This window comes from Lithobates pipiens, unplaced genomic scaffold (genome assembly GCF_037356315.1).
Source record: "Lithobates pipiens isolate NorthernLeopardFrog02 unplaced genomic scaffold, aLitPip1_a1.2 Scaffold_8, whole genome shotgun sequence".
NCBI lineage: Eukaryota > Metazoa > Chordata > Amphibia > Anura > Ranidae > Lithobates > Lithobates pipiens.
Genome location: NW_027507903.1, coordinates 414,304,071 through 414,316,697, shown reverse-complemented (window position 1 = coordinate 414,316,697; position 12,627 = coordinate 414,304,071). Strand labels below are relative to the sequence as shown.

The 12,627-nt window shown below is 36.3% G+C and overlaps 2 protein-coding genes across 2 annotated transcripts in view; both read right to left on the bottom strand.

Annotated features, from left to right (window-relative positions):
- The window catches only part of LOC143964340 (uncharacterized), an 18,213-nt gene extending 6,870 nt beyond the window's left edge, over positions 1 to 11,343 (bottom strand). The window contains 7 exon segments of the mRNA XM_077474043.1: positions 1,100 to 3,435; positions 6,187 to 6,231; positions 7,305 to 7,434; positions 8,841 to 8,926; positions 9,057 to 9,305; positions 9,308 to 9,689; positions 9,691 to 11,343. Coding sequence (XP_077330169.1) covers positions 1,100 to 3,435; positions 6,187 to 6,231; positions 7,305 to 7,434; positions 8,841 to 8,926; positions 9,057 to 9,305; positions 9,308 to 9,689; positions 9,691 to 11,247 — 4,785 coding nt within the window. The 5' untranslated portion in view covers positions 11,248 to 11,343.
- The window catches only part of LOC143962191 (protocadherin gamma-B5-like), a 293,876-nt gene that overhangs the window by 192,496 nt on the left and 88,753 nt on the right, over positions 1 to 12,627 (bottom strand). The gene's annotated exons all lie outside the window — the stretch shown is intronic.

Below are 12,627 nucleotides of genomic sequence, written 5' to 3'. Positions count from 1 at the left end.
ACTGTAAAAATAAAAGGTAAAATAAATAAGAACTGAACGCATCCGTGAGTAGCGCCCGCATATGAAAACGGTGTTCAAACCACACATGTGAGGTAGAGTGAGAGAAATAATTCAAGCCCTAGACCTCATCTGTAACTCAAAACGTGCAACCTGTAGAATTTTTTAAACGTTGCCTATAGAAATTTTTAAGGGTAAAAGTTTGTCGCCATTCCACGAGTGGGTGCAATTTTGAAGCGTAACATGTTAGGTATCAATTTACTCGGCGTAACATTATCTTTCACAATATAAAAAAAAAAACATTGGGCTAACTTTACTGCTGTCTTACTTTTTAAATAAAAAAAGTATTTTTTCGCCAAAAAAGTGCGATTGTAAGACCGCTGTGCAAATAAAGTGTGGCAGAAAGTATTGCAACAACCGCCATTTTATTCTCTAGCGTGTTAGAAAAAATATATATATAATGTTTGGGCATTCTAAGTAATTTTCTAGCAAAAAAAAATTTAATAATTTTTAACTGTAAATGTTGCTGAAATGGAAACGTACCTATTAATACTCATGTGCAGAACCCTGATCAAATATATTTGATAGTTACACCCTTAGAATGACAACTTTAAATAATTTTTCCACAAACACAAAATATTTGTCTATACAGTAGTTATACATGATATAGTTTATTTAATAAATGCTGACAATCACTAGTGGTATGCCACTACAACTTAAACCACCCATGAAGAAAAGCGCTTTTCTTATGCTTATGTATTTTTCTGAAGAACATGATTAAATTGTAGGCTATAGTCATTTATAGTAAATCACCAGGAAGTCTGGTCTTCTGTGCAATTCTAGAAACCTAGAGAGGATAATGGGATGCACTAAGAGTATTGGTTATATAATGGTCTAGTAAACTGTGGTATTATCATGAAAAAATAAAAAATCCTGCAACTCTTCAATTTACAAAATGATTAAAATAAAATGAAATATAAAATTACCAGAGACCTCCTCTGATTTGCCAACACTGTAGGATCAATGCAACCTTTATAACAAACATATCTCCAACATTGTCTTGCAGAATGCAGACTAATTAAATATCATAGTTTGAACATACCTGCAAAACAAGACTGCCATCAGCTATTGGGTCTCTTATGTTTTCATTACCAATTCCTGAATCATCCGCATCAATGAGCCTATCTACAGGAACAACAGGAATACACTGCTGAGTTTTTAGGTAAGCAAATTCCTTGTCCATTGAATCCAGAGTTGGACAAACATTGTATGTGTAGGGCAGCTGCAATGTTCCATCATTAAACTGGGAAATAAATCTGGGATCTACAGTATGATATAATTGTGTATTCACAGGGCCAAGGCAAGGCAAAGATTTCGGCTCTCTGCATTTGGAGACCACAGTGACTATCACAGTCAATACAAACAGAAATGTAATCAATGACAAGGCGATCACCAGGTACATTTGTAAGTTCGACTGAGAGTCCAGTTTGCTTGGTTGTTTGTTCATTTCAGGAATTATCTGCTGAAAATTATCAGCAATCACCAGGTTTAGAGTCACAGATGCAGACAGGGGTGGGGAACCATTGTCTTTTACTATGACCACAAATTTATGTTTTAAAGAATCTCTATCATGAAAAACCTTTGATGTTTTGATCTCCCCAGTGTATTGATCAATAGTAAAAAATGATGGCTCAGAAACTTGCAAAAAATAAGACAGCCAGGCATTGTGCCCAGAATCCGCATCTACCGCAACCACTTTGGATACTAAGGAACCTTGTTCAGATGACCAAGGCACCATCTCAAAGACAGGCCCATCACTGTCTATTGGTGGGTATAGGATGACTGGTGAGTTATCATTCTGGTCTATCACACGAATGTTTAGAGTTGTGCTGCTGTTCAGCGATGGAAAACCATTGTCTTTGGCAATAATCTGAATGTTGAATTCTCTGTGTTGCTCATAATCAAATGATTTTTGCGCATAAATGACTCCAGTCACTGGATTTATAGATACATGCAAGGATATGCGATCTTTGTCATTACTTACTATAAAGTAAGTCAGTTTTGCATTTTCTTCACTGTCAATATCTTTCGCTTGAATGTTGAATATGGAAGCTCCTGGTAAATTATTTTCTTGTACAAATGCTGTGTAAGTCAACTTCTCAAAAATAGGTGCATTGTCATTAACATCCGCCAACTCCAAAAAGACAACTTTTACAGAAAATAAACAAGAAGAACCCTTGTCAGATGCTTGAATGGTGATGTTATAGGATGAAATTTTTTCTCTATCCAGAGTATCTTTTGTAACAATTTTATAAAAGTTACTGGTAGATGACACTAATTGAAATGGAATATCTGCAATGATTTGACACTGAACATCTCCATTTTCTCCCGAGTCTTTATCACGAACTGCAATCAGTGCCACCACAGTTCCAGGAGATGTGTCTTCAGGAATAGGAGAAGACAGGGAGGTGAGGGTTATCTCAGGAACATTGTCATTCTCATCCAATATTTCTATTAGGACTTTGGCATGGGCAGCCAGGCCCCCTCCATCCATGGCTTGTACATATATTTCATAGTGTTTTTTCATTTCATAATCTAAATGTCCCTTTGCTCTAATGTCTCCATTCTCTTGATTAATTGTAAACATCTGGAGAATGTTATTTGCTAGGGTACTGAATGAATATGTAATCTGTGCATTTACTCCTTCATCCTCATCAGTTGCTCTGACCTGCAAAACTGAGGAATTCAAAGGAATATTTTCCTTAATGCTTATTTTATATACTTCTTGGGTAAATATAGGTGTATTATCATTTATATCAATGATGGCAATCTTAATCAGTATACTCCCTGTCTGTACAGGATTTCCTCCATCGAAAGCTGATAGAATGAGTTCATGGTGATTTTGTGTCTCTCGGTCTAAAGGCTTTTCTAGAACCAGCTCAGGAAATAAACTGCCATCAGAGCTGATCCTTTCTCCTAAGGCAAAGTGCTCATTTGGACTCAGCTTGTAGCTTCTCAGTGTATTAATTCCTATATCCAAATCCTCAGCTTTCTGCAAAACAAACTTTGCTCCTGGTAAAGCAGATTCACTTATTTCTAATCGAATTGTCTCGTAGAGAAATCTTGGTGGATTGTCATTTATATCTTGAATTTCAATCCGAACATTAAACACATTTAAAGGATTCTCAGCCACAGCGTCAAAGGTCAGGACACAATCAGCTGCAGCCCCACACAGTGTCTCTCTGTCTATCCTCTCTGCAATAAAAAGGTCTCCATTCTCCAGATTGATACTGAAATATTTTTCAGAAACATCAGACACAATTCTGAGTTTTCTTGCTTTGATATCCTTCACATTCATTCCAAGATCTTTCACTAAATCACCAACAACTGAACCTTTCCTCATTTCTTCTACAATGGAATAATGAATCTGAGCAGAGACTGAATAACACAACCAGGAAAATAATGAAATCACTACTTGCCATCTGATTTCCAGGGGTGACTGTTGTTGATGCATTTTTAAGACAGCTTTTTCTTCTGTTGTTGGAAATATATGAAAGGAACTCCTCGTAGAATGTATAATCCTTAATTGAATTCAAATTCCAGAATATCTTCTTCTTTATTAGACCTGAGGCACTCCCATCTCATGCAGAAATGCTCTATATCTACTGTTGCAGTTGTACTGCCTGTCTCATAGAGGCATGCATCTCTCACATCCTTCGCTTATTGGTTCAACAGCGGCGCTCTGAGGTGGAAATGGGATACTACAACATTATTATTTTCACAAATACAATTTAACATTTAGGGTCCTTTCAGTTAGGTCATGAAAATGGATAAAAAAAAAAAATTTAATTTAAGCCTTCTACATCAGTTTATATATCCATCTTCAGTTCAATCCAGTTCAGTTTACATCAGTATATATCTATTTTTCATGTATGTTTTTTTAGAAGAAAAAATATAAACAAAAATTTGTCTATAAAGGATGCAAACCTTCATCAATTTTTTTCTGTGGACATAACAGACTTGGATGTGTACAAATGTAAATGGACGTACCCCAGTTTACTTCTGCTTTACTTCCATATATTCTGGATCCATCTGAAAAACTGATCCAAACTGAATGCCTAAATGACTGAATCTGTTATAGTAAACTGCCTATTTTTAAATATATTTCACAATAGGAATCCTTTTGGACAAGGATAAGATACAACCAATATACTACTGATTTTCTTTCCTCAAAACTATTGTATCAATTGCATCAATTTGCAGCCTTTGAAAAACATTTATCTTCCTGTATAGGTCATGTAATGTATTTTTGTCATTTTTTGTCAAAAAACAAGAAGGGTCAAGGTGACCTGCATTTTTGTCATAAATTAAGATATTCATGTCACACTTTTGGAAAGTAAATTACCTGCTTATCCATATTCACCAGGCCATAGATGTTAGCAGGAAACTGCCAGGGACAGTTCAAGGTGGTAGAGTTATGTCCCTGGAAGTTGACCTACTTAACAGCATATGTATTCTTTCAGAAAGTGACATTTGGATGTTAGTATACCCAAATGAACTGGAAGCACATGGCTTTTCAGCTTAGTAAAAACATGACAATTGTTATTACATAAGCAGTTCAGAATTTATTCATTGACTCCAAAAATTTACATTTAGGGTAGAGATGTACTGTATATGTAAAGAAAAGGGTAAATACCTCTCCTGCTCTGCTGCTCATGCCACCAAACACTACTTCAATGAGCATGAATCGCCCTCTGAAGTTATTTCCAAGACCAACACTTCCAGGGGCGTCAGTCTTCTGTGCTCCCATTGCACTCAGTGGTTCCTCCTGCCAACCCCGTGCCACTATAAAACACAGCAGTGGTGCAGGAGTTAACAGAAAGAAACATTGAATGCACCAGGGAGCACATGGGATTAGTATGCTCAGAGTGATTGCCCTTCACTGGAGTGGTGTTTGGTGGCATTGGAAGTGGAAAAGGTAGGTATTTACTTAAAGTTACATTTCTGTAACAGAGTTGCTTTAAAAGGTAACATGCTATAGTTTAATGTTATTAATAATTACCGTTCCATTTCAATCGTCAGCTGCTTTAATGTAAAATTGGCAACCTGGAGGCATTCTGTACACCAGAGATATGCAATTAACGGACCTCCAGCTGTTGCAAAACTACAAGTCCCATCATGCCTCTGCCTCTGGGTGTCATGCTTGTGGCTGTCAGAGTCTTGCTATGCCTCATGGGACTTGTAGTTCTGCAACAGCTGGAGGTCCGCTAATTGCATATCCCTGCTGTACACCATTGGTGTACAGAACTATCATAGGAATGTAATTTCCTACTTGTGTAATTTGCTCACTGATTTTCACAGAAGTCTTCATTAAGCTACAAGTTAACTTTTAGGCAGCTCCTGCAATAGGAATTTCAGTTTTGGCGAGATATTCCCCAAGGGTTACAAACTTCTAAAGAGATGCCGATGCTGCAGCTTTTCTCATTAGAACACTGAGATTACACAGGAGATTAGTATTTTTCAGAGCAACTAAATTAGTACTCTGCCACAATCTTTGTTAAAATCCCTGCAATGTACATTGATCACCCAGAGGGGATATTTTTCAATCAACAAAAGTCACTCTGTAAGCTTTATGTATCTGCAACACCATGTCCCATAGTTATAATATCACACATATGCTTAAGAAGGTGACCTACTTCAATTGCTTTGTGTGCTATCAGAGTGTTACTGGTAACAACCAATCTGATTACAGTTGTAGAGGAATCCAAAACAACAAAACAGGATCTGTTACTTGAAGCAAAAAACAAGATAAGGCCCCTTTGCTGTAATACTGCACTGACATCACAAAGGCAATTTACAAAGTAATATTGTATCAATAGAGATGGAACCACATAAATGTTAACTCACACAGAGCAATAATACTGTATTACAAGATCTAGAACTATATTGTGACACTGGGGAGAGAACAGTGTCATTGTATAAGTGCTGCTGTGATTCCTTTTTACCTAATGGTGCCATGCTACAAGAATAGGAGTAGTGCCATTCAATCAAGAGTCGAAACTAAGCTAGTTTAACTTTTGAAGAATTAAGCTTTTAACTTTTGTACATTTAAGTGTTGTATATCACACACACATAATGCCTGTACTTGCATACACACCGAGGCTCTGTCATAAACAGATGGACTCTAACCATCCAAGTAAGACTTTTGAATATGTAGATGAACAAATGTCACATCTGACAAAAGAAATAAGACATGATTAAATTCATAAAACCAAGATTCCCTGATATTTATATACTGTATATAATATTGTATTATTTGTAAATATGCCTTTGTAGGTACCAATGGAGAAAAAAAGTCATGCCACTTGAGTCAAAGCCATGCTACCAGTGCAGATAGAATAAATGCAAAAGAGAAATAAATGAAGCCATATTTCCAAAGCCATTGTAGTAACACTGAAAACAGAGGAATCACAAAATTCAAACACATTTCATGCATGATAGACTAAATTAGCTATATAATTAGATGATCTCCAAAGGTTTTAATGTGGCACTAGAAGAGTAGCATTCAGATATACACTGTGTGAGGCCCTACAAAGGCTTGAAGGAAGGGAGATTTGAGTGGTAATTTACTTTGAAAGCATACAGAGACAAAGCAATGGATCTTGTCATGTTACCAAAGTTCTACTACATTAATCAAACTATAAGGCCCCATTCACACCTGAGCATAGCGTTTTCAGTCAGAAAAGCGCGCCATTTTAACTTGGTTTTGCGGCATTTTTACAGTGATTTTGCTGTGTTTTTTTGTCACGATTTTGTCCAGGGCAAAAGGTCACCAATGTAAAAAGAAGAAGAGCGCCCAAATCTGCCCGATTAAAGTGACAAAAAAGGGTCCAGAACTTGTTTGAGCTTCAGGCGTTTGGCTTCAGGCAACTTGGAGTAGAGATGTGAACCATCTCCATTGAGAATAATAGATTTTTTCCCCTCCAGTGTTTTGTAGCTTCAGGCTTCAAGCTACAAAACGCTCAGGTGTGAATGGGGCCTTAAGCAAAAAACAATCAGCGCAATTTATTTTCTATACACCCTCCCCATTTTTTGAGATGCTGTCACAATAAAGTGATTCCACTACACTTCACAAAAATAAAGAAAACTAAAATATTAAAAAATGTAAAAATGAAAATAATCTGTTTGTAAAGTTAAATTGAATGATTCACCACCAAGTGACAAAACTTGCAATATTTAGTGTTCAGTGTTAACCACCACTAGCCGGTCACCTCAATGGCATAACCCCCGCATCACCAGTCAGTTACCTAGTTTCCCTCTAGGGGACTCAATGATGGAAATTTTGGTGTCCTCAATCTCCTCTAGCTCAGTGTTAACCTCCAAGTGATCTGATATACATATAGAGCTGGGAATAGAATACAGCCAATCTAGTCCTCTCTGTATAAAATATTTATTGAGCTAATAAACGTACTACTCACAATAAAAAGCACTCAGGGCAAGCTAGCTGTATCTCACATATATTAAACATCAGTTGCAAATAGAGATTGCTATGAGGGGACTCATGCTCTGCCCCCTATACACGTTGCATCCCAGGGGTGAGGACTTCATCAGTATGAGTCCTAAGGGCTTCGGTTATCTAACTCAGATGAGAGACTTCCTATGTTGAAAACTGCTGTCATTGTAAGTATCCTGCCAAAATTGTGTGCTGTCAAAAAGAATGTCAAAAGTACTTTCATTGCTCTAAGTGATTGATTTTCACCCCTCTCTCTGAAGCTTCCTTTTGCATCCTTACATTCACTGAAACTGGGAACATCTTAACGTGGATATAGGCACATGGAAGACTGCAGAATGCAGGATAGTGGCACCTTTAGCCATGTTCCTATAGCTAAATCTGACCCTGACAATATATTGATAGAGGCTTTCATTGCTAAATGTTAATTAAAGTAGGAAAAGGCTACCACCAAAACACGAGGAATTATACCACTCTTTGAATTGTACAGATTCGTGTGATCCTGTACATCAATCAGATCTATCCACTATCTGAAGCTTTGGGGTTGATTTACTAAAGGCAAATAGACTGCGCACTGTGTAAAGTGCAGTTGAACTCTGCAAGAGCAGTTGCTTCAGAGCTTAGTTAATGAGCAGAAGCTCTACTGACTTCCATCATCCAATCATGTGCAAGCAAAAATGTTGCTTGCATGTGATTTGCAAAACTAAATTTTACCTAATTTACTAAACTCTGGATCTGTGTCTTGCATCTGCACAGGCACATTTTATTGATGCTTCAGAGATCACAGGCTTTTTCTGGTAATATACACAAAGCAATTTAACTACAAAAAAAAATAAAAAATAGAGGGGTGACAAAAGGAAAGTAATGTAAATGATTATTTAGCTTACTAAAGAAAAATATAATGTTCATATAGTTAATTTATATATTCCTGTATAATGTAGGTAATATATTCTCACATGTACTATTTTCAGACAGCAAGTGGCCCTCTATGCAAGGTGTATCCCCCTATTGCTAGATCTTAACACTGAAAACACAAAGCTAGTGATGAACTTTCTTTTTTGAAAGTATAACATACTATTATACTATTTTTTTTATTTCATGGATGCATCCTGTAATAGTTACTTGTAAAACAAAGACTTCATGCAAATAATGAAAATGTTTTTAAAACATCAGTTTATAAAGATGTAAAAAAAAAACAAATGACCAAAACTTTTGCGCTTACTTTCAGGGCAAGTGGGATTAATACAAGTGCTTATTATTTGACCAATATAATTTATAATAAGCACATTCCATCCCTTTTGTAACAGTTAAACTGATTTTTCCAGAAACATACCTGAGAAGAAATGTTTTCTGCAAGCAAGGAATCCTTTGAACTTTCATTTCCAATCCCAGAATCATCAGCATCAATGAGATGATCCACTGGAACATTTGGTTGAGGACTAAGGAAACCAAAGTCATTTTTCCTTGAATCCAGTGTTACACAAACATCATATGAGTAAGGCAATTGCAGAGTTCCATTTTTAAACTGAGATATAAATCTAGGATCAACTGTTGGATAAAGGTTTGTACTTACGGATCCAAATCTGGAGGAATATTTGGACTCTGCATTTGCAGATGATAGCAATTATCACAGTCAACATAAACAAAAATGATATCAATGCCAAGCCTATTACCAAATAGATTTCTAAATTTGACTGGTAGTCCAGTTTGCTTGACTGATTGCTCATGTCAGGTATCACCTTCTGAAAACTATCAGCAACCACAAGGTTTAGAGTGGCAGAGGCAGAGAGAGGTGGAAGCCATTGTCTTTTACTATAACAACAACTTTATGCTTTAAAGCATTTCTTTCTTGAAAAACATGTGATGTTCTGATCTCCCCATTATGTTGATCAATAGTGAAAAGTGATGACTCTGAAGACTGTAAATAATATGTCAACCAGGCATTGTGTCCAGAATCCGCATCTACGGCAACCACTTTAGATACTAAAGTACCATGTTCAGAGGACCAAGGCACCATCTCAAAGAAAGGGCCACCAATGTTTGTTGGTGGATATAAGATGATTGGTGGATTATCATTCTGGTCTACCACAAGAATCCTTAGAGATGTGCTTGCATTCAGAGGTGGAGAGCCGCTGTCTTTGGCAACAATCTGTACAACAAATTCTTTGTGTTTCTTTGTGTTTCTCATAATCAAATGACTTTTGTGCATAAATTACCCCAGACACCTGATTAATAGATACATGAAATGGTAAAGGATCCTTCCCATCACTGTTGCTTACTACAGAATAGGTCAGTTTTGCATTTTCTAAACTGTCAATATCTTTTGCTTGAATACTGAATATTGAAACTCCTGGCAAATTGTTTTCTGGTACAAATACAGTATATGCCAATTTCTCAAAGGCAGGTGCATTGTCATTGACATATGACAAGTCCAGTTGGATCATTTTTACAGAAGACAGAGGAGGAGAACCTTTATCGGAGGCTTGAATAGTGATACTGTAGGATGACGTTTTTTCTCTGTCAAGGTAGCCTTTTGTGACAATTTTATAAAAGTTGCTTGTCGAGGATATCAGTTGGAAGGGTATATCACCTATAACTTGACATTGTACTTCTCCATTTTGTCCTGAGTCCTTATCACGGACTGCAATCAGTGACACCACTGTTCCTGGTGCAGTGTCCTCAGGAACAGGTGACGATAAAGAGGTTATGGATATTACAGGAACATTATCATTTTCATCCAATATTTCTATCAAAACTTTGGCATTAGAGACTAGGCCTCCTCCATCTTTGGCTTCCACTGTAAACTCATAGTATTTAGTGATTTCATAATCTAAATGTTCTTTTGTTTTAATTTCTCCATTGTTGGGACTGATAGTAAAAGCCTGGCGAATATTATTCAACACTGCATCAAATGAATATGTAATTTGTGCATTTACGCCTTCATCTGGATCATTTGCACAGACCTGAAAAACTGTTGAATTTATTGGCACACTTTCTTTAACCTCCACTTTGTATATATTCTTGGTAAAAATAGGGGCATTGTCATTAAAATCAATAACAGATATCTGTATTAAAGTAGTGCCCGTCTGTGCTTGAATTCCACCATCAAAAGCAGTTAGAGTAAGTTCATAGCTGCTTTGGGCCTCGCGATCCAAAGGCTTTTCTAGAACCAGTTCCGGGAATGCAATACCATCTGTGTTTGTCTGCTCTCCCAGAACAAAATGCTGATTTACACTAAGTCTGTAGCCTTTCAGGGAATTGATGCCAATATCCAAATCTATTGCACTTTTGAGGGTAAATTTTGCCCCTGGTAATGTATGCTCACTCATTTGCAATAGAGTTCTGTACTGCATAAATGTTGGTGGATTGTCATTTATATCTTGAATTTCAATTTTAACACTGAAAATATTTAAAGGATTCTCAGCTACAGCATCAAATGTCAGGACACAATCAGCTGCAGTCCCACACAGTGTCTCCCTGTCTATCCTGTCTGCAATACATATGTCTCCATTCTTTGGATTCATGTAGAAATATTTTTCAGATACATCAGAGACAATACGTAGTTTTCTTGCTGAGAGATCCTTCACATTCATTCCAAGATCTTTTGCTAAATTCCCAACAACTGAACCTTTTCTCGTTTCTTCTACAATGGAATAATGAATCTGAGCATAGACTGAATGACATAGCCAGAAAAAGAAAAATGCTACTTGCCATTTGATTCCTTTAGGTCCTTGATGCATTCTCAAGGCAGATATCTCTTTCTTTGCTGGTTATATATGGTTGAAACTCCTTAATTTATGTATGATCCAGTTAGATATCAGCAGAATGTAAGCTTTATTCTTTGTGAGACCTGCAGCATTCACATCCCATGCAGAAATGGTGTGTATTTCTTTTTGCAATTGTGGACTGCATGACTAAAAGAGATGTCTCTGGATCCCTAACATATTTTCCTTATTGGTCAATAGTGGCGCTTTGAGGTGAAAGTAGGGAACTACAATACCTCTGAATTTTATCTGCTATATAGTAAATGAGGTTTGCTTCATATTTTATTTTTAACCAGAATTGCAGTTGAAGATGCGCAGATAAATGTACATGCTGCTATGCCACTTGCCACTTGCCACATACTAAGCTTTCTTCTTCTTTGAGGGAAGTACAGGTAATTGCCACACTTCCCAGTGCTAAGATTTTTTACTATGAGTGAGCACAGTGCATGTGCACATAATAAGATTACATTGTGTTTGCAAAATTTTATAACAAAATATAAAAAAAAAATAATATATATTTTTTTAAATTTGGTCTTTTTAAATTGTTTTAACAAAAAATAAAAACCGCAGAGGTGATCAAACACCAAAAAAAGAAAGCTCTATTTGTGGGGAAAAAATTATAAAAATGTAATTTGGGTACAGTTGTATGACCGCGCAATTGTCATTTAAAGTGCATCAGCGATTTATCTGTCACCAAAAAACTTTTATTCATTAAATTATTTTTATTACAGACCGGTTCAAACAGCCATAAAAACAAAACAAAACAAAACAAACCATAAAAAAATATAATAAAAATCAGAATAATAATAAAAAAGTCCTTAGCTGGTTGTAAAAAATACTTAAGAAATGACCAGGACCAAAAAATACGGTTAGTTAATAAATCGTAAATAGATGCAGGTGGCATTATTTCCTCTTTTTTTACCCTTCTAGTGCATAGGGGCATTGGTCATTTTACATAAATTAGGGCGTCTAATGACGGGTTTATGTAATGGACACATTTAATTGAATACCTCTGCCTCCTGCATCTATTTACGATTTATTAACTAACCGTATTTTTTACAACCAGCTAAGGACTTTTTTATTATTATTCTGATTTTATTATATTTTTTATGGTTTGTTTTGTTTTGTTTTGTTTTTATGGCTGTTTGAACCGGTCTGTAATAAAAATAATTTAATGAATAAAAGTTTTTTGGTGACACTAAGTTATTGCACTATGGGATATATTTTTCCATCTCCCTGAGGATCTATTGGCTTGCCTGCACCTGTTTTACTGAAGCATCAATCGCACACCAGAGGAAGGATGAAAGGCGGATGATCTGGCTGACAAGTGCTTGGAGATTGGGACATACACGCACA